This window comes from Drosophila persimilis, unplaced genomic scaffold, assembly GCF_003286085.1.
Source record: "Drosophila persimilis strain 14011-0111.01,24,50 unplaced genomic scaffold, DperRS2 tig00000431-arrow-pilon, whole genome shotgun sequence".
Lineage (NCBI taxonomy): Eukaryota > Metazoa > Arthropoda > Insecta > Diptera > Drosophilidae > Drosophila > Drosophila persimilis.
The window spans coordinates 3,654,277-3,679,688 of NW_020825312.1; the positions used below are offsets into that span (position 1 = coordinate 3,654,277).

At 48.4% G+C, this 25,412-nt stretch overlaps 4 protein-coding genes across 6 annotated transcripts in view; 2 read left to right on the top strand and 2 right to left on the bottom strand.

Annotated features, from left to right (window-relative positions):
* Positions 1 to 25,412, top strand: part of LOC6595936 — an 81,528-nt gene that overhangs the window by 51,954 nt on the left and 4,162 nt on the right. The window contains exon 1 of one of the 2 annotated variants that reach the window (XM_026989754.1): positions 18,672 to 19,850. The exons of the other annotated variant lie outside the window; for it this stretch is intronic. Coding sequence (XP_026845555.1) covers positions 19,005 to 19,850 — 846 coding nt within the window. The 5' untranslated portion in view covers positions 18,672 to 19,004. Of the gene's footprint in view, positions 1 to 18,671; positions 19,851 to 25,412 lie in introns of those variants that run through there. 2 annotated transcript variants of the gene reach the window in all.
* Positions 451 to 2,585, bottom strand: LOC6595940. Its single transcript, XM_002020954.1, has 6 exons — positions 2,516 to 2,585; positions 2,017 to 2,459; positions 1,263 to 1,957; positions 957 to 1,209; positions 635 to 893; positions 451 to 578 (listed from the first exon to the last, which is right to left on the bottom strand). The coding sequence occupies exons 1-6, from the start codon at positions 2,583 to 2,585 to the stop codon at positions 451 to 453; spliced, it is 1,848 nt and encodes a 615-aa protein (XP_002020990.1).
* Positions 2,804 to 4,117, bottom strand: LOC6595939. Of its 2 annotated transcripts, XM_026989760.1 has the most exons (4): positions 3,615 to 4,117; positions 3,281 to 3,565; positions 3,189 to 3,221; positions 2,804 to 3,119 (listed from the first exon to the last, which is right to left on the bottom strand). In XM_026989760.1, exons 1-4 carry the CDS (start codon positions 4,102 to 4,104, stop codon positions 2,947 to 2,949), a joined length of 981 nt encoding a protein of 326 aa, XP_026845561.1. In that variant the 5' UTR covers positions 4,105 to 4,117; the 3' UTR covers positions 2,804 to 2,946. The 2 variants fall into 2 exon arrangements, with proteins under 2 accessions (XP_026845561.1, XP_026845560.1); XM_026989759.1 differs by having other exon boundaries at positions 2,804 to 3,221.
* Positions 12,939 to 13,748, top strand: LOC6595938 (mpv17-like protein 2). Its single transcript, XM_002020952.2, has one exon. The coding sequence runs from the start codon at positions 12,983 to 12,985 to the stop codon at positions 13,574 to 13,576; it is 594 nt and encodes a 197-aa protein (XP_002020988.1). The 5' UTR covers positions 12,939 to 12,982; the 3' UTR covers positions 13,577 to 13,748.

Genomic DNA, 25,412 nt, shown 5'->3' on the forward strand with positions numbered 1-25,412 from the left:
TCTCTTGCAACAGCCGCGGTCCGCACTTTGTTCCGTTTTGCACTTCATTTGCTGTCCTCCGCCTCAGGGCAGTAAATTCTGTTTACTCGTTTCGTTGTCGTTGACGGCATCCTGCTAGTAGTAGATGCATCCTCCGAGGATGGCTATTTGTTATGTCATTTGACTGGAGCCGGCAACGGCAGCATTCATCTAGGAGATATTAAATCGTCCCTGGGCGATGTATCTAGCTTTCACTCTTCGCAGTTTGGGTTTGCAATTTTATCCCTGAATAGACACTCACTTCATCGCATATCCGATGGTTCCACTTTCAGAACTTCCAGAGATCGTGGTTTAATAATTGGCATATCCAAACGAATAGATTATACAAATTAAACCTTTTACTCAAAAATTATTTCTAAAACTGGCAGATGATTCTCTTATATTACTCTTAATCTTAATCGTATTCTTAAGTTACTTGCGTCTTCCGCCTGGCGTGGGTCTAAACGGTTTCCGGCGGGACTTCGAGTCCACGATGAGCACCGACTGACGCTTGAGGAAGTTCCGGGAGGGCACTTCGGTGTCGTCGTCAGTGGTGGCAACTGTCGGACAAAAAGATTCCAACAAATTAAAAGCAAACAAAAATCAAAGATCTTACCCGCAGCGGGAGCCTGCTCTGGTGAGGAAGAGGACGTGCCGGCGGCTCGTTGGGCGCGACCGGCAAAAAGATTGTAGTAGCAAAGGGGCATTGGCTGGGGCTTCTCGCCCTCGGGTGCCGATGGGGACTTTGGTGGCTCGGTCGTGTACAGCTCCTCCTCCTCCTCCTGCTCACCAATGTCCAGCTTGGGCATCTCGAAGGGCGGCACATCCTCCGACTTGCTCAGCTCCTGGCAGCGTTTGATCTTCAGTTTTAGTATCTAAGAGGAGGAAGAGGATACTGTTGAACATTTCGCTCAAGAGCTACTCGCCTCTCGGTGTACCTCAATCAGTTCCTCATCCTGGGCGGTGTGGGTGAGGAAGTTGGGAAGCTCTGCGACGCTCAAGTGGAGCCTGCGGCCGGGCAGCTCGATGTTGCTCTCGTCCACCTCCTGCACCTTGAAGATCATCTCGCAGATCCGCTCCTTGAGGTACTTCAGCACCCCCATGGACTTGTCGGCCGCGTCGGTATCCAGCTTGCGATCCTGTTCTTTTGCGGCAATACTATTCTTGATCTGCTCGATGATCTCCTGGTTCCTATGGACAAGGGATTGGTGAATGTATTCTTCTATATTCCCAATTCCACCTACACTTCGCTCTCCTTAACGTCCGAGAACTTGGAGGCTTCTAGCTCGCTGGTTAGAGCCTCCCGATCCGACTCCAGATTGGCCTTCTCGGCCTCGGCCGCCTTGCGCAGATAGTTAAGGCGGGCGGCGGACTCCTTCTGGGCGCTAAACCGCTCGAAGACCTCGAGGGGCGATGTGGCTCCAGATGCCTCCATGAGCTGCTTGAACAGCGACTCCATGTCGCTGGTCACACTCTCCAGCTGGGAGGCTGGCTCCTCGTCCCCGTTCTCGGTCTTGGCCGCAAGCGGATCGCCGGACGTGGAGCCCACACTGTCCTGGTGCACAAGAGTCTTGGTTTCGGCGAACAGCTTGCGCCCGATCCTCTCGAGCTCCAGCTTGCGCGCCTCCACCTGCTTGCGGAAGTCCAGGGCCTGGCGCTCACGGGTCTTCTGAGAGAGATTGGCCTGCTGCTCCTGCCGCGTAAGAACCACCTTGGCCGCGTCCCGCATCTCAAGGGCCTCGTTGTGCACTTGCTGGAGCCGCTCGATCTCCGCCTTCTGGTCGCTCAGCGAGGCCTCCAACTCCCGCAGACTGCGCTCGAAGCGCTCCGCATCGTTCATCAGAGAAGCCTCTATGGAGCGGTACTTCTTGCGGATGTGCTCCGCCTCCATCCACTGCACATTGGTGCGATGTATCTCGTTCTCCAGCTGGCAGACGAGCTGTAATTCCCCACAGGTTACTACTTACTGCTTCTGGGGCCCATCCAGCAATCTCTCACCTTGCGATTGGCATCCTCCTCCAGTGTTTCGGGTGGCTTCTCGCCCAGATTCTGGTTCTGGGCCTCCTTGTTGGCCAGCAGCTCGCGATACTTCTCCACCAGCTTGCTGAAGTGCTGTTGGCGCGACTTGAAACGATGCCGCAGGAGGTCCATCTGCTTGCGGTTCTCGGTGATCTTGAGGTCGGTCAGAAAGATGGCATCGTCGGCGTTTTTTGCCCCCACCGGGTACATGGCCTTGCCTACAATCAGTGTGGGTGTGCAGCTCTGGGCTCGCCTCGGCTCACTGCTGGACTCCTTGATGACCATGGGCCGCTGCAGGGGATTTCGCAGTCGACTGGCCTTCACCGTCAGCTCCTTGAGGTCCTTCTTCAGAGTGCCGATGGTGTCGCAGTTGATGCGATTCTGCTTCTGCCACTCGGCCGCATTGGCCGTCTTCTGGCCCTCTGAAAGCGGGAGGCAATCGAGTTGCGAGTCGTGAAAGCATGGAACACCCACTCACCGGCCAGTAAAATCCTCTTCTTGATCTCATTAATTTGCCTGTTAAGCTCGTTCAACTTGTCGGATTCCATGGCGTCATCTACTCTGGCGGCTGACTCTATGAAATCGACGCTTAATATTTGTGCTGGCCACCGCCGAGTGGCTGGTGGCTGGTGCCTGGTGGCTTGTTGGTTTGTTGGATCGATGAAGTTGTTGTAACAACGCCAAGCGACAATCGGTTGCCAACAGCCACGGGGGAGGATAATCGGGATAATCAGTAGTAATGCAAGAGAAACTATCCTTTGGAGACTTGACAAAAAATTTAATTACTCTATGCACAATATCAGAAATCAATTCAAATTTTGATTTAGTATTTGGATAATGAAGCCTAAACTGAACTCCACAAAAATAAACACCAATTTTAACTAACTAAACATTATCATCTATCTATCATCACCAGTGACGCTTGGCCACACAAGTCTGGGTCACATCCACGAACTCTTGGGCAGTGCGCGCGTTGGAGAAAGTGCAGCCCAGTCGCTCGAGAATACCCCCCGGAGAGACCGCATAATTGAAATGTGTCCAGCTTTTATTGCTGGCGGTGGAGGCGACTTGCCAATCTCCAGCTAGTCGTATTTGAACGATCAGTTCGTTTGTTATCTTGTCGCAAAGGAGAATGTAGTATATTGGCATACCTTGCTTCTTCCATATCTCGATGTGTGGCCAGTCTGGGAATGAGGCAACTAATGAAAAAACAGCAGGATCAACAGGATTACACCGTTCATACCATTTTCTTTCCATGCAGTCATATCTTTGAAAAGGCGAAGCTGAACGAAGGGCTTGTTCAAAAGTCGGCGATCTGCGACCTGAATGTCCTTTGGATCCGCACTGTCCTGCTTAAGTCTCAGGAAATTTCGAGCGAATAACATTTCCAAGAAAACTTTAAATTTTAGAGAATTATTCTGGTTCTCAGCTGGAGGATCGATCTCTACCATTTTGCTGAAGATATCTTCCGCTCCATTCATGATGGCCGGAATCTCTTGATTGGAATCGGCTATGCAGCATTTCCTCACTAAAAGCAAAAGATATAGTTCATCTGAGAAGACGTAAGACCCACTAACCATTTGAAAACTGCTTTATAAATGTGAAAACTCTGGTCGAAAGGCAGATCTTTGCATTAAGAGACGCAGCGAATGGCGAGCAAGAGGCCGCCAATCTAGTTCCAAGGAGTCCATCGAAGATTTTTCCGTAACTAGTTTTCTGAACATTTTCACATCTTGGGCGAATCCACGATACTTCCACATCTGGCAGTATGTACGGATTTTCAATGGTTGCATCGATGATCCCAAGACTACAACCATTTAGCAGTTTCAGCAGCGACTTGTCCATCTTCGTTGGGACATCGTCATCCATGGTTGGAAAGGTCATAAGGTCTAGTTTCTTCATCTGAGTCAGACCCTGGAGCAGTCCATCCAGCCCAACTATGGGGTGATTGATGTGCGGTTTAAAGGATTCCGCCGGGGCAATTACACACGAAGCACAGAAATCGGAGGAATTTAAATTAGAGCTCATGTCCTCCTCTGCTCCTCTCAAATCGTTAGACCCATCCATTTTTATCAACCGAAAATCGAGCTAAAATCCAAACACTGAGAATACTAGTTGATCTGTAGAGTCGTGAGTGCTAAGTCCATGGGAGGTTGTCATTGTTTCAAATCTTTTCACCTACAAAAAACTCTCTCAAGTGAGTGTAAACGTATGATATTTACCATCTGTATAGTCAGCAAATGACATGGCGCCCTCTTGGCGCGAGAATCGGGCCACAGGTCTGTGCTTTCTTATGCCCTGAATACTCGGCTGATTGTCTTCCACACAAGAGGGACAGTGGACAAGGGGAAGTCTAATTACAATCTGCTTTCTGCCCAACGGAGCGTATACGCAATCATAGTGGAAAGGGAATCAAATTACATTGACAACAACTTTTTTTCCGTTGCCTTTTCAATGGACGTTCCCTATCCACTCAGAAACAAAAAGCACCTGGGGGCAGCACCGTCAGGTCCAGGCTCTGTGAATACCGAATGAATACTCGTACTCACACTCGTAGTAGATGAATTTAGAGTAGATGAGAGCCCGCAGCTAAACAAATACTCATGGGGACCAGTCAAAGCAAATAGCGGGGGAAAATATTTGGATCTGAAATATGCATAAAATGCGGGAAAGCGAATTCAAAGCGCTGCGAAATAAATAAATAGCGAAGAGCAAACAGAATGGAAAGAAAAACGAGAACGAGAACGAAACAAAAACGAAGGGAAACGAAACAACTTCCATCCTCAAAGTAAAACAATCAAAATTTGCGCTCCATTAAATTTTGTATTGTGCTCGTTCCAGAAAAGTTCTCCCCCACCCCCCACCACCTCCACCCATCTCCGACTTTCGGTCTCTGTTTCCGCAATTTTTCCATTTTTCCTGCATGCTTATAAGCGTTCCACATTGGCTTGCTGCACACTCCACCTACCTCCGATGCTCCTGATTCTCCTGCTTTGATTTGACTGCAACCCGTCCTCCAGCATCCTCCAGCATATTCGTGTGAGGTTTTTTCCCATGTTCCACGGAAGCTTCTTTAATCCCTGTAAATATTTTGTTGACACTTTTCTATTTGCGAAAGCGATCAAAAGGAAAACAAGGGACACCAATCCCGTTTATGATTGGATTTGATTTATGACTTTGTTTTTGGCTTTTGGCCGGTAAGCCTTCGTGCTGGATCGGAACTGCTTAAATTTAATCAAATCTGAAGCTTCGATGCAATTTTCCTGGACTTTTGCATCCACAGCTGTCAGTTTTTCGTTCTCAAATTTAAGTTTTTAATCATTTATTCATTGATGCAATGGGTTTTTTTTGTAGGTTCAATCAGTGAAATGTTAATTATTTCTTGTGCCATTTATTTGCTGCCAAACCAAACAAAAAGAATATCAACAGCTTGTACCAACAATTGTTATTACATTTTTCTGAAAATTTAAAAATTGCTTGTGTTTATGTGAAGTACAATTTTATTTGGTAATGTCGCAAACCCTCTTTAGTGATTTATCCTATCCTGCTGATATATGTATTTAATCATATATTTTGTAGTCCTTTGATGCATATTAAAGCAATCACAGCTATGAGAATATTATAAGCCCATTTAATCAAGCAAATGCGCCAAGAGCCAAGCAGATGTCCGTTGCATTTGATTCATTTCAAAGCTGTTGGTGGTTGGCCTCTCACACACGCACACACAGAGTCAATCATCTTACAAGAAAGTACACAATAAATTGATCTATTTGATACAAAATCATGCAGCTGTAAAGATGCATTTCTGCATAACCGAAATGCACCTGCCATTTTCTTCCTTCTCCAATCTAATATTAGTCAGTAGTTTTCATGGCAGTGCATTTCCAAATAGAAGATTTCAAATCTATTGCATAACTAGTAGAAGAACTGTAACCTCATATAGTCATAGGTCAGGTGAAAGCCCCCCTCTGGGCCAAGCAGTGCCCATCTGTTCGGCCAGCAAGGCTGTCTGGACGGGAAACACCAGTCGAAATTGGAAATTTCTTCATTTACTATTCGGGCGAGCATCAATTTGTAGCTTTTTGGCAATAATCCCCTGTCTATATGGAAAATGCACCATCAAAGGACGAAGAAAAGGGGGATTTAGTCATTAGTAAAATAGCCTATATGGCTGGCCACAAAAGGAAAATATGGCACTCTGATTTATAAATGCAATATTAAGCTCGTAGCAAAGTAACATAAATAGTACCAGGAAACAGCACAGGTGGCTGTTGGCAAGGACGCCAGAGCTTACCTGGCAAATGGGGGCCCAGAGGGCGAGTCCTCGAACCTGGCACTGGCGTGACAGCCTTCAGGTGTGGTAGGGACAGAGAAAGCCGGCTGTTGCCAGGACAGCCAGGACGGCTGGGAGCGCATTAAAACTAATTACTCATAATCATTTCGGCTACTCCTCGACTCCAGCCACCTCGACTCCAGCGAGTGACAGACGCAGCTGCCACACGCCCATTGGAATTAATTAAAATAAAATGGAGCCCCGCGAAGCTGCACATACGGCAGGCTCAGGGCTGGCTTGTGCCTGATTCCAATAAAAACGAGTCAACCGCAGATGATGGGGAAATTAGTGGAAAGTGGCAGAGGAAAGAGCAAGCGGCAAAGGAGCAAATCCGAAGGCACAAAGTCAAGTGCGCGTCGGCGACCAATGAAAAATCTCTGCGAAATTAATTAAATTTTTGTAATTTAAAGCCAAGCCTCTGCTCTCCGTGTGTCCTATGTGTCCGTCCGGGAGTGTTTGTGTGTGTGTGTTTGCGCCCTGCTTTTACCATGATTACGCCGTGACACTGCCGCCCCTCCCCCTCACGCTCGCACACACACAGTCTCTCCTCCTCAGCTGGGTTCGGTGACCTTTCCTCTTGGCACCTGCTTGTCATGCACGGCAGTGCAGACCAGGTCCATGTGCCACGTGGCCCCCACACACCCCACACTCGTGCGATGTTTGTTTTGTGTCCTGGGCCTCCTGGCAGCCACCTTCCGACAGATGGCGCTGCATTTGCAATGCTGCCAAGCGCAACGCAGCGCAAAATTATTCTAATTACGGCGCCCATCCCTCCCACTGCCTTCCTCCCCTGCACACAGGGCCTTTCAAAAGTTATTCATCCAGAGGCAGTGCATGAGAGAGAGGAGGTAGTAGTGTATGTTACTAATTTGGCTTCTTGTGATGGCTTAAACATTCGAGTTTAGCAGCCACCAGTCAGCCATCATCCTCTTTTCACAGAGCTAATGCGAAGGACACGTGCTGTGCGATATTACGCCCACAGAAAATTTTCAGGATAATTAATCAATTTCGTAGAAATTTATGGACTTCCTTTTCGATTTGAAATCTCTGTAGAACACTGCATTCTGGGCTGTTTTTAATTGATTTAATTACTTTTTGTATTCAGAACTTTAGCCATTGGATTGCAAAGGGAAGCCCATACACATCATCTTCCATTTGTACCCAATAATCTGTCACTTGCACAACTCTCGAAGGGAGAAGGTGCTCGCTTTGACAAAATGAAATATCCGAACGTGCTGGCGGCCCAAAATGTATGTCGTAATCTCACAGACCTGAGACAGACCTGGGGCGTAGCCCACAGCCCCGGACAACAGGATTGTGTGCATGATTTATCTAGAGCCAGACGAACAGAGGAGAGCACTTCCTGGGCGAGCTCGGGCACGGGCTCGGGCTCCCCCTCGTGTATCATTTACCCCAGCAATCATGACTGGCAGAAAGTGGGGATCTAGGGACTGTCGTGCAACGGCAATGGCAACGGCTCCTTGTGGCAGTGTGGCAGCATGTGCTTAATAGTTTAGCGCTTCGTGTGCCACTTAGCTCGGCGCGAATGCCTATCTCGAGAAGGTACTTCTCTCCTTGTCGCTGTCCCTGTCCCTGTCCCCATCCCAGGCCAACAGCCAGCAGTTCACTTCGTTCCAGCACAACATGAAGATGATGATAATGATGAGGAGGGAGAAGTGGATGTGGATTATGGGATGGGATAGAATGATGATGCGGAGAACCCCTATCAAAGAGCACTCGTTTTTCGTATCAGGCGTTAGCAGTTCCGTCTCTGTTACAAATCCGCGCTGTTGACGTTGTTTTCTGCATGCCTGGCGTTCCACCGCTCCGCTCCGCTGCAACCCAATCTCGACCTAACCCCAACCCAATCTCGTTCCGCCTTGTGGATGGATGATGGTGACGTTTCTCCGAACCCGACGACAGCGAACGTGCTGAAACACGGTACAACCTGCCGGCACTGTCGCATGATGTATGACATTTTGCGCCTCATAAAGAGCCACCTCTCGTCCTCCTGTTCTCCAGTCCTCCAGTCCAACCCCCGATAATCAGGTGTCCCACCTGCGACAGTCCTGTACCTGTCCACCTGTCCGCTTTACCATCAGCCGCCTGCCAGATCTCTCACTGGCACTTTGTTGCTCTTTTGTCTCTTTGCATCGTATCGTCCAGGTAGCCAGCGGAAGAGGGGAGCCAAGTGGAGCACTGTTTGGGCAGGGCTGACAGGGTTACCAGGGTGGTGGCCGGGTTAACACATGCTGACAGGGTGGCGTGGCTGCTCGTGTTGTTTGTTTGCTCAAACGAAATTGGCACGACTGGCAATGCCGCCGCCATATTGACTATTTGCTCGTTACGCTTCCCGTTAACGTAACTGACTTACTTTTCCCTCCGGCGCTATTCAAATGTGCCTGGAGTTGAGCCACATCCACATCGGGCCGGTGTTGACTGCAGAAGTCGAGTCAATTGACCTTTGACATTTGCAGATCACATTTGCGAATTCCATTAGTGACCCATAAGAAAGTTTGTCTCGACTGGAAGATAACCTGAAAGATAGTTATTCCTTTAAAAGTGTTCTTTCTTCGGGTAATTCATGGATAATGCCCTTCAAGCGGATATTCCATAGTAGATCATAGAATGATTGATTTGAAATTTGTAATCTCAGTCAGAACTTTAGCTACGATAATCGCTTTACCATAACAATTTATGACCTTGATTCTTTAAGTTTATACTTAATTATAATTATGGTCCCTTGCCGTTTAATTACCTTAATAAATATCGCTTCTACTCGTATGACGAAAAGCTTGAAATTAAATAATGTTCGCTATTCCCATGCAAAAATGCCACATATGTACATATGTGTGATTGTATGCATAATTTATTATTTATATGCAAATTGATTGTTGGCAAATATCGCATTTACGTAAACAGAGAGCACACCACAGAGATTTGAAAATGAAACATGCTGAATTTGCTAAAATGTACATATGTGCGTACATGGACTGTCGCATGAAAATAAAGGACCAACACAAAATAGAACCCCTTTTTTCCAAATATTTGTAATTTTATACGGTTTGTGCTATTTTATGAAATAATTTATGGTATTTTATCTTGTGTGAACCTCTGCTTCTATATCCTTAGAAAAGAGTTCATGTTTTGAGCCCTCCTATCGCATGCAAGCAGAGGCGGATGGCAGCCCCAGATTTCAGAGTTTCCCTTCCACTAATTAAATAAGTTTGGTTTTCCGGAATGGATTTGAGTCTGTGGACAATCTCCCATCGCTGGACCAAATAGAGGCCGCTCCTGCAACGATTCAATACTTCCGAACCACAGATTTGTTTCACACTGAACAAACTAAACGAAACTTTTCGACTGCCACACCATTGGCCATCATTGCAACCAGCATCTCGTGTCCTCATTCGTTGCTTACCGTGTTGGAAATCCCATTAAAATCACATTTTGATTTAATTTGCATAAACAGAAGTCGAGAGCAACCAACCGCTGGAAAATAAAGCCACGAGCCGAACATGAACTAAAATGTCATTCAAAATCGATTCAAAATCAATTAGGGAGTGATTTGCAAAATATATTAGGCGGAACGCTGATCTGTGTTCAAGTAATAGAACCAATCCAATGAACTCCTCCTATCCGCTGGCTTCCACGAGTCCATGAGTCCACGAGTCCATGAGTCCACGAGTCCGTGAGTTGTGCTTTTCCATGACCGCTGGTTTCAGGAGCGGCCAGGAGGGGATTATGACACTTTTTGCGGCTGGCTGGCTGCATATTCGGCTTTTGCTTTCATTGAGCGAAATGAAAAATTCAATTAAAATGCACACATGCTCCATACCCAGCTACAGACCATAACACATCACAACCCATCCAAAAACCCTGGCACGAACACAGTCCCTAGTCCGAAAGCCTAGACCCACATCTATTTGGATCCAGTGCCAGGAAAAAATTGAGAGCGGAACGAACGAGACAGGACAAAAAAAAAAACCCCCGAGTGGACAGAGCAGACAAAACGGATAGGAAACGAAAAATGTGAAAAATCAGCATAACAAAGTGGGAAAAACTATGAAAATGCACTCCCCTTTTCATTCCCTTTTCGGCGGGTCTCTGCCGTCACGCTCTATGGCACTGGCGAGCATCCAGCGCCGTACTCCCGTACTTGTAGTTGTGTGTCCTGCCGCAGGACAGGCGACACAGTATATCTCTCCTGTGTGCCGAGTGCTGTTCCTTGGGGAGTTGGATGTGGACGTGGATGTGGACGTGGACGTGAATGAGGACCAGGAGGAGTAGCGTGGAGCGGAGAGGAGGGGAGTGCGAGTATGTAAATAGAAAACTCTTGTAAACAACATTTCATTTGCACAAAGAATTAGGCCTAGAGGGCTCTTTGATGGAGGTTCCGAAGCAGACCGAGTCAACATTCAATGGCGGGAACCTTTTTTTTGAAAGGAAAGGTCTTGAAGTTCAACAGTCCACAACGTGATGAGACCTGGTTGCTATGAATATCTTATGAGAGATTAAAAAAAGGAAATTTTTGAATATTCTGTATGCCTCGTTGGATATCTGAATTCATCCATCTGAATCTTAGCATCTTCAGCAAGAAATATCCATTAAATACAACCCGTATAGATGAAGAATAATGTTTTGAGGGGCATTATCATTATATTACCTTAATGAATGTCCCCTAAATATTCTATGAGCAGCCCTAATAATTATTAATTATAATTAATTCGAAACAGGACAATTGTCCCAATTTTCCCCAGTGTTTTCCTTCAATAATTTATAATGTACAATACATACATATGTAGATAGACAGACAAAGCATTTAATTTATTACGAGAATCAGCCCAAATTAAAGTTGTTTTTCGTGTTTTCCATTTCGCTATTGGATGATCTCAGTGCTGGGCTTCTATGTTTCTATGACACTCGAATATTGCCCGCATTTGCATTCTAGAATCCGAATATTTAATGCTGGTAAATACTCGTAATGCATCGCATGACAATGGGGCCGTAGATTCGGCGGTAGATTCATCTGTCGAGCGCAGGCCGAGCTAATGAAACAGATGCCCCTGTCCCTGTCCCTGTCCCTTCCCCTGCCCGTGGCGGTGGCATGGCATTCTAACCTCCTGTCAGAGCCAGAGCAGAGTTGATACAGGGGAGCCAGGATACAGGCAGCAAACAAGATGCAAAGCCGAATTTACGGTTCCCGCTTTTGAATTGACAACCGGGGGCCGGGGGAGACGGCGGCCTCCAGAGTCCGGAAACGGGCGATGGGCCATGGGCGAGGGTGTCACTGTGGCGTAGCCTCGTTTTATGGCGGATTTTCGACAAAATATAAAAATAAAATTGGATTTTAGCGCAGAATGTCGAAAGCCGTAAATATTTTTCAATTCATAGCCCAGTGCGTGAAGGTTGGGACAGGGGAACGGGGAAAGGGGGAAAGGGATAGTGGGGGACCAGGACCCGCCTCCATATGCATACACACACATTGATTTCCCTACGGGGAAGGGTTCGGTCTGCGGTTTGGAATCGCGTGCGAATGATTTGGCAGCATTAACTCCCCGACACCCAGCCGGGCGCTGGAGGCCTCGAACCCAAGGCATGGGTTTGCAGAGCAACAAATGTGTGGAGGAGCATCCTCATTTGAATGCCGAGCGAAGCGATTTTTATGCGCAACCCTTTTTGATCCTTTCAACGGCAGTGGCTATCCCGAGCCCTATCCCTCGCCCAGGGCGCTTTGTGCTTGTGTGTTCGCGGCTTTGTGCGTGGGATTCCGGATGGAACCTCAGCAAATCCCCTCCCAAAACTCATTTCCAGTTTCTGACGCCAAATTGATTTCATTGCCTGTTTGTTCTTTGTTTTCCGACCTAAATGAGGACTCGCCCTAATCCTGCAACACCTTTCCGATTCCTTTTCGAAACACACAGTTTTGAGTTTTACTTTAATGGGAATTGCAGCATTTACATTGGAATTTTGATTGGACTTTTGACTTCCTTCCAGCCTTGAATTGGGCTTAGCACCTGCCTTAAGTTTCGCTGAGTATCTGGATCAATATGAGAGGGAGAGAACAGAAAAGCTTAGACATACCCATAGGAAGCGTGAGCTTGGACACGACTGAACACGGCGTACACTGAAGCAGCAGATTCCAGGGCCTCCCGATGTGTCCACCAAACGTAGGAATTCCCAGCAGTGGGACCATGTGTATCTCTATCTAACTTTGTCAATGCTTAACGGTTCAAGTTCTAGATAATATGGCCATTCCATCATTTGGAGGAGTACCCTCTTCTAGGCGAGTGCATACAGGAGCTCGCAAGGTGCCCTAGGGACAAAATCTGATAAACAAACTCATTCGGTTCTACCTCTGAACAAAAAACTCAACTTCTATAATAAGGAGTATGGATCAGACCATTATGCTATTGGCCTACGCCTTGGGGTAGGGCTCAGGGATCAAGAGACTGGAAGAATTCAATTAAGTTTTTCATTTAAGTCAGGAAGAATTTATTTACGAAGTGATAAATATTCAGACACAGTAGGCCCATCTCAGGCTGCCACATTATTGTTCGTTTCTGTGAAGCTCGGGTCGATGTCTAGCAGGACCGCCAACAAGTAGGGTAAATGTTCTCTCGGACCCAGTGGAGGAGGGTGGTGCAGAGTTTGAATCGTTGTCACAGCATCGCCTTTAGCAAGAGGTACCTGCTCTACACAAACCTCGGCATTTCGATCAGCCTCAGCATGGTGGGCGACACCATTGAGCAGTCGTACGAACGCTATGTGGGGGAGATCGATGGTTGGAACAGGATGCGCACTTTCCGCATGGGCATTGGCGGCTTCACGGTGGGCTTTGTGTGTCACTTTTGGTACCAGTATCTGGACTATCGGTATCCGACACGCAGCATTGGGACTGTGATGCGCAAGATACTGCTGGACCAGGTCATCTGTTCGCCGTTCTACATCACCGTCTTCTTCATAACCATGGGATTGCTGGAGCGCCAGAGCTGGGAGGAGTTCCAAGCGGAGGTCATGGAGAAGGCAGTCGTCCTTTACATGGCCGAGTGGACCGTTTGGCCGGCCGCCCAGTTCATCAACTTCTTCCTCATCAAGCCCCGCTATCGTGTCTTCTACGACAACTCTATGAGCCTTGGCTACGATATATACACCTCCAAGGTGAAGTACCGGAAAAAGCCATCACTCGAGAGCCCCGAAGCCTAGGCGAAGGGACAATCGGATCAGGACCTGCATCCGTAAATGTTCTGCACTTTTTAAATTAAATTATTTCGTAACCGACTTGTTGATTACTAAGATAAAACGCTTGGTATCCATGAGGACCTCATGATGTTTCATGATTGTTTCATGTTGGAAAGAAAATTAAATCCTGAATATATATGCCACGTAACGTGTACTTTCTCTGTGGCCATAAATCATTTGCATTACTATAAGCAATCATTCCTTAGCGTGATATTTTTATTAGATGTTGAGCGCTCCGTAGCTGACGTCTTTTCCTTGTGTGTCACTCATGGACGAGCCAAGGAAAATGAACAGTGATGGAAGGTACTTTCGCTGGAAGATGACCCTCGCCTCGTGTGGGGAGGAGAGAGAGAGACTTGTCAAATGCAGATACTGGGGCTCTGGCTGGCTCTGGGGCTGGGGGACTGCGAAAGAGCAGATAGAGTGAATGGCATCGAGGGCCGGAGAAACAGACACTCGAGCCGTAAGCTCTCGACGAGGAATTGTGTCAAGCATGCAGAATAAATAAAGGAAGGGGCCAGGCACGGCACAAAAAAAACAAATGCAAAAGGAGGTGGAATCAAGTGACAAAATTGATGTCAAGATGAGCGAGTGGCGGGCCCCTGGCAGGACTTCGAGGTGGAGATGGCTTCACAGCCATCGTCGGCGCAGGCTGACACTGACACCCGTAACCACGCAGCCCCTCACAGCACACAGACCCACTCACATGACAACTAATCCAATTTAAATCTCTTAACATGATTTGCCGCTTTCTTTTCATTCAGCTGGATTTCATGCCATTATCCCTTTTGGAGCCCGAGACCGGCCACCGAATTGGCAAGCGCCACACGAGGCTGCCATCGCTGGCTTTCAAACTGACTTCCTGTCCTCACAGCTCCTGTCCTGTGCTAAGGAGCAGGTCTCTTCCTTGTGCCCGCAAGACCCCAAGGACTGCGGCCAAAGGGTTTATTTATCTGGTTTAGCGGGCTGCGTGGGCTGCTGCCCAAGTCGCTCTATCCCCATTTTGTGATTTAATTTAAAAGCTCGCCGAGCGACGCCTCCTCCCTTGTTGGCAGGCGGGAGGGTTGGCGGGCGGTAGGGGAGCTTTACGGCACGTGGCTGCCTCGTCGTTTGGGGTCCTTGACGAGTTGTTGTGTGTGGTTGAAGTATCCCGAATGGGGCTACGTGTTGATGACCAAGTTTACGATGCTATCGCTGTCTTTCCAAGAGTCAGGACGGCAGGACTCAACGCAGGCCAATGAAGCTGCTGAGAGTCCATAGAAGCTACAAAATTATACAATTATAAAAAGTATCTTCTTAATCATAAATCTTAAGAGAGATAAATCTTCAAATCTGAATAATTAAATTTGATTTAGGAACTCTTAGCCCAAACAAAAAATTGCTGCTACAGTTTTAGGATTCTATATAGATAGATATACATATGTAGATATAGTTCGTGTCAGAGCATATCCACTGTGTATGGGTCACAGTAGCCAATCGAGAGGGTCAGAGGACCACTCTCTGGCTGCGTTCGCCATCCGTTCAGGTGGGGAGAACGGGACTGGTTCCCAGTTAATTGGCACTCAGAAACTTCAAACCGAAATGCCAATGATGTTTGTCTACGCAATTGCCCCAGCGGGAAGGTCGAACGAATCGTTATGTGACTGAAGCGGTGCATGGCTGTGCCTGGTGTGAAGGAAAATGAATGGGGTAGTGTCGGTCGGTGAGGGGTGCAGGACCTGATAGCTCGTGACCCAGCTAGAACGCATTGTGGACATCCACATGGCCGGCAGTTATAATTCCGTTTGCGATCATAAAAATGTATTACGTTGGTAAGCTGCTCGTAACAGGGCACTTCATTAACGAGCCATTCATGGGGCAAGCCCGAGCACTGTCCGGCTCGCTCTGTCGCGCTGGGTGTACACGAGGAGGAGCCGCCAAGAAAGATGCCAGACAATTGGCAGCCGCATACCTACCTGCCTAGCACGCGGCATATGGTGCTTATTGTGGCTCGACGAGAAGATGTCATAATTAGCCATAAATTAGCCAGGATTCATGCGTTTTTGGCGACTTGTTTCAGGGGGCGGGAAGGACTCTACTCCGTCTGCCATCCCATGATGCCCATGATGCCCACTAAGTCCATCTGTCAGCCGACTTGAACGAGTTAATTTATTTATCTTGTTGCAGCAGCCAGTCCTAATGCCAGTTGATTTATCCACAAGAGTTGCTCAAAACTTTTAGCCCCATCCCCGTCCCATCCCCAGACCCCAGTCGATTCCGCATTGCGGACAGCATTGATAAATATGGGTGTAAACAAGCTGTCCGCCGGAGTGAGGATAAACTAGCGATTACGGTGCTCGTTTTGTTCTGTGGAAAGATTGGAAACAAAAAGCAAGAAGAGCAAAAATACTGTACTGTACTTCAGCATGCCTTTCCGTTCATTCAAAATAATTATAATCGAATCAAAACCAGCTGCCAGAATACCAGTATTTTTCTTTAAGCCCCAACTTTAAAGTGATCTGTATACGTATACGATATTAACATACATACATATGTATGTATGCATATTCTAGACCTATTTCCGTTCGGTTAGCTACGGGGTCCGGCCATGATATTTCACAGCTGTTTGGGTAGTAAATCAACCGTATGATAGAGGCATACATCCAGCTTCGCCCCCAACCCATAGCTATTGCGATAGGAGCTAGTCGATGATTAAAACACTTAATTGTTGGGAAAACTGAATAAGCATTAAAGTGCGCATCCGAAAGGGTATGGATCATGAATCACGGCCGGGCGACGCTTTCTGTGTCGAGTCTGTGTGGCGGCTCTGTTTCAATCCGCTTGGCATTTCCCATCGAAATACCTTCCATCCAGCGCCGTTCTGCCATTGCACTAAATCGGCAACAGCGGCGCCAACAACCATCCGAGAACCAACAACAATCGGGACGCGAGAGAGAGAGCAACAAATTTTAACGAGCACCGCAAACCCCAGCGCTCTGCTTTTTTAAGCCGCTTTCATTTACCCGGCCTCCATGGCTGTGTAATTACAAAAAGCCGCGGGCCGAAGTCGCTAGCAGAACTTGACAAATGGCACGGGTGGGGGGCCATAGCCATACGGGTGCTGGTGCGGGCACGGATGCTGGTGGCCATACAGTTGTGGGAACGCGGTACGGTTAACCGGGATAATAGGATGAAACAAATGTAAATGAAGGGGGGGGGATGTCGGTGGCAACAAGAGTACTCCCAGGGATTTCGAATGGGTGGGACGGGGGGAAGACTGCTAAAAAAAAATACAACAGCAACCGAATGGCAGCACAAAAAGGTAAAAATTGATATGAAAGTATTTTCCAACCTTCCGACTATATGATACCTGCCATCGCAGTGAAGATATGGTGTCCAAAGTCAAACCAAATCAGAGTTCTGTATAGCTTCAAAATGCATGCCATCACAGCCGATTCCTCGACCGAATACTCACAAGATTTATACCCTTCATGGCGTGGCACGTGTAAAAAGTCAAGTCAGAAACCTGCTCAAGACATTTCCAGCTGGGTTTGGGTCTCGTTCCGCGAGTACAAGTACCTCTGTGTCCCAAATGGAACATCGCCGCAGGTGCGCCCCCCCGTTCGGAGCCAACAAAATAGTGGCCGTGCCTCTGGCTGGGTGGCTGGGTGGCGGGGTGGCGGGGTGGCGGGAGTGCCCACTGTGCGGGCTACAGTAGAGCTCATTCTGTCTAGATTTCCATGCCCGATACTGCGTGCTCCCGACAAATGTTTTAAGCTCTATCTTGATGCTGCCTGAATTCACTTATTTAGTGCATAAATTTTGGGACTCCTGTTTGTTTTCCACAGTATCAAGCAATTTGTTATTGTTTTTGTCGGACTGCAGATAAAAGTTCTGATACGAATGGTAGGGAGAGCTCTGCTCTCAAACAAATTCCGATGCCACTTTTATCTGGAGCAAAAACTCGATATTATTTTCCACTTTTTGATTACCCCATCAATAAAAAGCCTGGACATACACATACCCCATGTTAACATAGGTGGCATGACCGCCATAGAAGGTGCCACTTACACATGTAGTACACAATTTAAAGCTCAAAAAATACAGAACTCAAAAGGCCAATGGAGTAATCTGCGTCATATTTCCGAATAAATATTCGGAGATTCCCTTCCCGTCCTTAAGCTTTTAATCCGCAGCGTGCACAGTAACCAAATTGACCGTGTACTCGAGTTCATATATTCGAATTTCTTCAGAATTAAGTCGATTATGAATTTTATAGCATTGTCAGGGTGTCAGGGACTTGTTGTGGTGGGAACCGCAAGATGATGTTTGGGAGCCATTTACTTCAAAGAAAATGTGTCGAAAATTCCAATTAATCCATCAACTCAATCTATCCATCGAACCATAAAGAGCAATCTTTGCACAGTTGGATTCCAGGGGAATACACATGCTCTCCATTTAATATGTTCTTCAGTATACATTATGTTTCGCTATCCGTAGCTGGAAAGCTTCGGTAATGCAATCAGAACACATTCAAGCAGGTCTGTCCACTGAGCCGCTCATCAGCTCCATGGGGGTGGGGCAACAGTTGGTTGCAGTGGTGTGCGAAGGTCTACCAGTACCTGCTCCCGATCCAGCTCCTACTCCTACTCCTACTCTTACTCCAACTCCTACTGCTGCGGTGGCTGTTACTATTTCTGGTGCACTGCCCCTCGCGGGAAGCGGCAATTAAAATCTTGTATTCGAGTTGGGAGGCAGATGGAAAGAATTTTAATTTCCCACGACGGACGAGAATCAACATGGCTCCAGCGACGTAGGGTGGTAACCCATCGACTCCTCTAGGCCAACCCCAATTCCCGCACCCAAATCCACTCCCACGAAACGGAATCAAAACAAAACCCGCCAAGCATCGGTGGGAGAGCGGGGGTACGGGTGGGAAGAGAGCCAAGAGCGGAGTGGACTCCAAACCGCGCATGCGCCTCCGCTGCACAGGAGACTGAGAGTCTGAGCGGCAGAGAGGCGGCGAATTGGAGGCCCAGAGGCCTCCAGAGATTGGAGGCTGCCTCAGTAGCTGCAGGACTGTCGCGGAATAAAGTCGACGAAAAAAAAGAACGCACGGGTCGCGGCGCCATGTGAGAATCGTCAGGAGAACGCGCGCGTAATCTTCTTTCCCAGTCCCCCAGTCTGCTTCTGTATTCATCTACGTGTACGTGCTCGTGTGTGTGAGAGCTTTCGCCGTGGGAGTGTGGTGGAGTGTCTGCCCCTCTCTGTGTATGTTTGTGTGTACAGGTGGAAGGCCCAGACACGGAAAAAACCCGGAGATACAATAGATTGTCCGAAATCACAGAGCAGAATTGTACTCGTATTGTGCCAAAAGTGTGAGAAGTGACGCGAAGGGCCACGCCCAGGCACTATGGAGCACCTGCGTCCTCTAAGCTACGAGGAGATGTGCCAAATGGAGATGCTGCAGGCGGGCGCCGCTGGCGGTGGAGCAGTGGGCTCCGCACCGCCCGGCATGATGCCCATCATGGTGATACCAACCGCCCTGCTGGCCCCCGCAGCTGGAACAGCCGGCGTCTCAGCACCAGACGGAGGAGCAGGAGGCGCTGCCGGAGTAGGGGCTGGCCCAGGCGGCGTCCTGGAGCACTACTATCAGCTGCAGCCCACGCAATTCCTGACAACGGACGGGGCGAATGGCGGCGAATTGGCGCTCCTGCACGGCGGCGAACAGCTTCCAAACACAATCCAGCTGCAACAGCATCCACAGCCCGTAAACATCCTCTGCACGGGTACGCTGGGGCGGGCGCCCGCCGTGCCGACATCTGCTCCGCATCCGGCGGGAGCTGCGACACTGCCGCGCGGCTTTCAGCCGGCCGCCTTTGTGGCGGACGTCGAGAGCGACTTTGAAGGCAGCGAGTGCGGCGCTGGCGGAGGCACCACCACCTGCATGCCACACTTCCGCTTCGGCGGCTGCGGCCTCCAGTCTCTGCAGCACCACCACCAACAGCAGGACGCCGTCGTGGGCTGCGGCTCGCTCGCCTACATGATGGCCTCGGGCACCCTGGGCCGTGGCCGGCGACTCAGCGGCCACAGCAAGCCCAAGCGTGTCTCCTTCAAGGGCGACAATCTGCCGCCACCCTCGCCGCCGCCCCCACCCGCCATGGAGCTGGACGAGAACGGCCTGCCCATACCGCTGCCCGGCGACGGCACCGTCGGCGGCTGCTCCTACATGCACTTCGACAACTACATGGACTACCAGGTGCGTGGAGGGGCTAACGATTATCTTAAAGATTCCCATTCAACACCAACGCCCACACAGACAGGGAGTGTGGGAGGCATTTACGATTATTGCCGGATCTTTGTGTGCGTGCCGCGATTTGGCTGGCAACACTGTGTCTTAAAAGAATCTAACGACTTGGCCTTGAACGGTATGGGGATGTGGATATGGCCATGCCATCTTATTTTTATTCCATCTAGATAGGGATCCGCTGCTTTCATGAAACCCGGCGGCATTACGATTTGCCATATCCGCATCCTCTCATTAAACGGTGCCATACGATACTCCCCGGATGAGATCCGCCGGAATGGAGGTGCCATTTTGTTTGATAGGGAAAAACACTCAAAGGGCGAATCGAAATACTGACTAAATCGAGGTTCCCTCTCCGGGAAACCTATGGCTCCGGAAATTAGGTTTTGAAAACCGCTCATCTACATACACATACATGCCGTGCCCCGGGCACATTCTGCTACGATAAGTCTCGTAGCTGTGGTGCAGCTCTGATGCATGGAAATTGCATGTGGAAATATGCAAATTGGGTCTGTTGCAAATCTGTTGCGATTGCGTTGAGGTGCGGTGTGGAGTCAAAAAGTTGCGTAAACCAATGCAAATGCGACTGCATGAATGTTGAACTACTACTCGTATTTGTGGTTGCATGAATATGTTGATTTACACGAAAAGAAATTGGTATCCTGCTGCCGGCAGGCAACGAGTTACAGCACAGCTCATCCTGTGGTTGGCAGCCATCCAGCTTCCAGCTGGTATAAATCTTAAGAGCCCCCTAAAGCTCTTGGCCATAAATATTGATGTTTTAACACCTAAACTGTAACGCAGTGCAAGAAATAAAGTACTACATATATGAGTCATGGGAGCACTAAGAAGGGTTTATATATACATTTATATATATGTATGTAAGGGAAGGATTTCTGTACTATGTTACGTGGGTGTTTGCTGTCTGCTGTCAATATCTGACAGATGGCGCAGAGACCCAGGGCTGGGGACAATCCGTGACAAATGCCAGCGATTCTATTTACACACACATCCTTGCAGAGCACCAGACAAACGATTATTTGCATGTAACTCAATTTGTTTGGGTTGCGGACAACGGACAACGGACATCGGAGACTAGGGACTGGGGCGTATCAAGTTCATCGCAGGATCCCTATCGGATAGCACAGCTTTGGCTCGGACCGACAACAAACTGGCAAACGCAAATTCGAGAACAGAAAGAACTACCCAAGAAGCCAGTCAACTCCATAGCTGCAGCAGAGAAGATGGAAAATTGTGCACTGGGGAAAAGACTTACTTTCTGGTGAAAATCTAATTTAAAGATTGTTAGACGGAATCCTTTGATTTCTGGGGTTTTCCCCCAGTTTCTCTCAGTGCGGTTGCATCCTTTCGAGCTCGTGCAGAACCAAAGACAGAGTGCGCTGGGGCAATTGTCCTTAGCGGCCATTACTCACGGCTAGGACTGTCATCTTTGGCCGCCGGCGCCATTTGTTCACATTTGAATAATAAATTAAATGATGCAAATTCCGGGCAGGCTACCCTCGGAGCCCTTTCCTTATGAGTTTCGGCAAAGCCATCAGAATCGTCGTTACTTCCACGCTCCCCATAAGCCCCGTTGGAGCTACCGCGACCTTCGCTCCTTATCCATGTCGCTTCTCGTCATGGAGTTTGCCAATAGTTTGCTCTGACCGTCCATTGTCTTGCCACGGCCACATCCCGACATCCCCACAACCGACTCCTGCCGCGTTCGCATTTTCTGCTGTGGATAAACTTTTCACTCTGCACAGCATTTGCCGTGTTTCGTTGGAGGATAGTTTTGGCCATGGCCCGAGTGTCAAGCTCTCCGCACGCTGCTGCGGAAAATAGTCTTTGCGAAGGAGTCCTGATTGATGGATGTGGCTGAGCGTCAATTTCGACCATTCCCGACCATGCCCGACCATCCCTGGGGATGGGATGGTGACGGTCCTTCCCTGCCACATCCATTGTTCGCGTGGTGCTGCGTGTGGCGTGCTTCCTTTGTGTCCATGGTGATTGCCTTCTGCTGTCAGGCTCCATAAATTCCTCGTCGGAATGATGGAAACACTCTGTTAGCGGGCACGTGACTTTCGCGCGAAGTTACCAATTTCCCCAACGAGGAAGCGATCCACCGAGCCACCGACTTTGAGATACACACAACTTTTATTCGATTGTTTGCGGCACAGGAAACTTCTTCATCATCAGTTAAACTTTCCCACTGATGGCAGCCATTAGTCAGCCCAGCGGATGCGGAACTCGGATCAGATAATTCAGTTATTCTAAAACCCCCGACCGGCCATCTATTGACCATGGTGTGGATAAGCCAATCGTCAACTTTAAACTGTTTAACAAACACTTAAAACGCTTCGAATCCGCTTGCGCAGTCACAGTCACAGCCACAGCCGCAGATATAGATATGAACAGTACAGGGCTAAGGCGTGTGCCGACAGTCCTCGGTCATCGTACACATAGTAGGACGTCCCAGGACGTCCCAGGGGGACGGCAGAACAAACAAACGAAATGCGAAACACTAACACAGCCATTGTGGCCGATGCCAGCGGCGGGCACTGTTCTCCGGGCCCGGGTTCGGTTGCGGGCTCGGACCTTCTGTTGCCGCATTTGAATGGGTCTGATGTTGGGGCAAGTCCAGCACGGAAGGGAGAAATTACGTGGCAGCCACAAGGCAAATTGTGGGCTTCCAGAGAAGGGCAGGCACCCGGAGAGGGCTAGGGCGAGGGCGAAGCTGCTGTCCATCAGCGTGAAATGGACAAATGATATTTGAAAAACTAAAAACTTGCCAACGCTGACACGACAACAGACGGGGCAACGATACCGCATTCGTGGACTGGATGCCCCGGACTACTCCGGCACCCCACAGCGAGCTCCCCAGTGACTACTCTCCCTCTCTCTCTCTCTCTCTCTTTCTCTCTCTCTCTCTCTCTCTCTCGCTCTCTCTCTCTCTCTCTCCGGACCACTCGGACAACGGGCCATTGCGCCCGTACAATGGGAGAGAATTGATAAAGTTTGCCACAAATTCCATGTACATTAGTTTTTCTTCATGAGCAAATCAATCATAATCAACACTCATGGCCACTCAATAAATTTGTGGAAAAGTTTGTTGCATTGTCTACAAAACTTGCCACAAAAGTTGCCTTGCCTCCAGGATGGAGGAGCGAGTATCCGAGTAATCTGAAAACGACCCAACACGACACAAACAAGAGAGTAAATTGCCCAAAAAGATAAATGAAATTGACTTCTTATGCTTACCCCATAAGAACACATAACTCAACAATTTGGAGTAATATTTTTATCTTCAATAGGAAATGTGTTTCTTAAAATAAAGAATTTTGTATCCTTGCCGGAACTGTTTAACCTCCTCCAGAAGGAGACCACACCTCCAAGACTTTTTTAATGGTTAGGTTCCTCACTAGTATATTTTCACGAGTTATTTCGTGTATCCACGTTCTAATTAAAGTCATATCTCATACCTCGCGGGACGAAATACGGCACTACTCGTAATTTCAACAGTAGTTAATCTTGTTCTCGAATCGTTTAAGGTAATCTCGTGTTAGGTAAATAATAAATCAAAATCTCTGCGAATCCTCTAAAACGTAACCAAAGTGGCACTCGTACCACCGGTGAGGGGTGCAACAATGTACACCCCATGTCCCCTCGCTCTGTCTACCTTGGTGTTCGCTAGTGTTGCTCGCGAATATTTATGGAATGGATTTGCTTTGTTTCCCAGGAGTGCCGCGTACAACATGATGTATGTAGCGGGCATGAGATATGGCATGACAAATACTTTTCAGCACACACAAGAGTGCCCCACGGGGGCTGGCTGTCCTGTCCCTGTCCATGTCCTTGTCCCCACCACACACCCTGTGTTAGTGCCACCAGTCGCCCGAACCAACCCGTTGGCTTCTGCTGTTGCTGCTGTTGCTGTTGTTGCTGCTACTGCATATGCGGCACAGATTTTAGTTGTTTTTAGTCTCGGACTAAATTCTCGGAGCGAAAAGCAAAACACAAGCCAGAGTGCTGCTAAAAACTGCCGCTGCAAAAGGGAAAATAATGGCGGAAACTATAAAGCATTCCGTTACAGTTTTTCTTGCTCCTGTTTCTATTTTTTGTGCCGCTGCTTTCATTGCTATTGTCCTTGCTGACTATGGTCCTGTTGCCGCCTGTGCCTGCCTTTTCTACAAACTGAATGGCTCTGACTCTGACTCTGATTCCTGTAACGTGGAGGGCGCTGAAGCTGAAGCTAAAACTGATGGCGGTGGTGATGGTGACGTGTTGCAGGTTGCTGCCATTGTTGCTGATGCTGCATCGTCTGCTCATTTTTATTTAAAACTCAATTGGACGAGTCCCTGCTGCGGGCCATGGAACATGGAGCAACAATGCAGCCAATTTGAGCGCTGTCCGCCAGACGCACAAGCGCCATCACATCATTCATCTCCATCTCCATCTCCGCCCACTTTTCAGTCCGAATATCTCCATTGCACTCACTTTGCCTTCTGACCACGCCCATGATTGTGTACCGGGTATACGGTTCGAAAGGGCCAAACGAATTGTGAGAGTTGATCTATGGGGAGGTATTAAATACTCAAATACTACTCATGAATACCCAATGCATCCCAATCTTCGGTTTACTGCAAACAATGAAGTGTAAACAGACTCAGATGAACTGCCTGTTAACTTCACTAGCACAAGTTCCAAAATGTTTCCATCATAATTAGGATTTGTTGTAGTTTTCCCATGATTTTCGGTGGCATGTCAGGACAGGACACGACCTCGGCTAAACTAATTATAAAGTTTCAAAACTATGGCAAACCTGTGGGACAGACGGACGGACGTCCGTGTCCATGAATTTTTCGGGTAGCTCTGCGGCTCTGTCGCCTGCCAAAGCTGCGGAAAATGTGGCCAGATCTGCTTCCTGGCGTACAGCCGGAGCTCTTGCGTGTGACGCCGCGATGACGATGATGCGACCTCCGTCGACAAACAAACTTTTGCGATGCTCTTGCTGCTGCTGCTGGTGGTGGTGGTGTCACGCCCAGCTGTCCGTAACCCTGTCCCTGACAAACCACCTCCGAGCCCGTGGGAGGACTCCCGCCCGCACGGAAAAAGTGCAGTTCCGTACAATGAAGCGCCTTTTAACCGAACGCTGGCTCCAAAACTTTGCGAATTTTATTTAAACGCAGAATCTAGCCAAAAAATAATGTCTGTATGCGATGCAGTACAGCAGCAGCAGGGTGGAACGGCAGCGGCAGCACGTAAAATATTTGCATTTTTATTAAAAATTGAATAAATTGAGATGAATTTTCGCACACCCTCCGCCGAAAGTTTTCCCCAACGGACGACTTGCCATCGTTTTTATTGCTTTCGGGGAGCCGCGGAAAAGTTTCCCCAGCTTTTTATGAAGGGAAAGTCGGTTAATTTCCCTGCAGCGGCAGCGGATGCCGGCTGAATGCTGTTTGAAATTCATAATTAAAAATAGTTTGAAGTGAAACACGCACTTTGTGACGC

Bases quoted from the DNA above. Each gene is read 5' to 3' on its own strand.
- LOC6595940 (XM_002020954.1), bottom strand. From the start codon at position 2,585: ATGGAATCCGACAAGTTGAACGAGCTTAACAGGCAAATTAATGAGATC. The intron at 2,460-2,515 runs GTGAGTGGGTGT...TCCCGCTTTCAG, and splicing joins GAAGAGGATTTTACTGGCCG to AGGGCCAGAAGACGGCCAAT. The intron at 579-634 runs GTAAGATCTTTG...TTTGTCCGACAG, and splicing joins AGAGCAGGCTCCCGCTGCGG to TTGCCACCACTGACGACGAC.
- LOC6595939 (XM_026989759.1), bottom strand. From the start codon at position 4,104: ATGGATGGGTCTAACGATTTGAGAGGAGCAGAGGAGGACATGAGCTCT. The intron at 3,566-3,614 runs GTTAGTGGGTCT...TTTTGCTTTTAG, and splicing joins TATAAAGCAGTTTTCAAATG to TGAGGAAATGCTGCATAGCC. The intron at 3,222-3,280 runs GTATGAACGGTG...CCTCATTCCCAG, and splicing joins GACTGCATGGAAAGAAAATG to ACTGGCCACACATCGAGATA.
- LOC6595938 (XM_002020952.2), top strand. From the start codon at position 12,983: ATGTTCTCTCGGACCCAGTGGAGGAGGGTGGTGCAGAGTTTGAATCGT.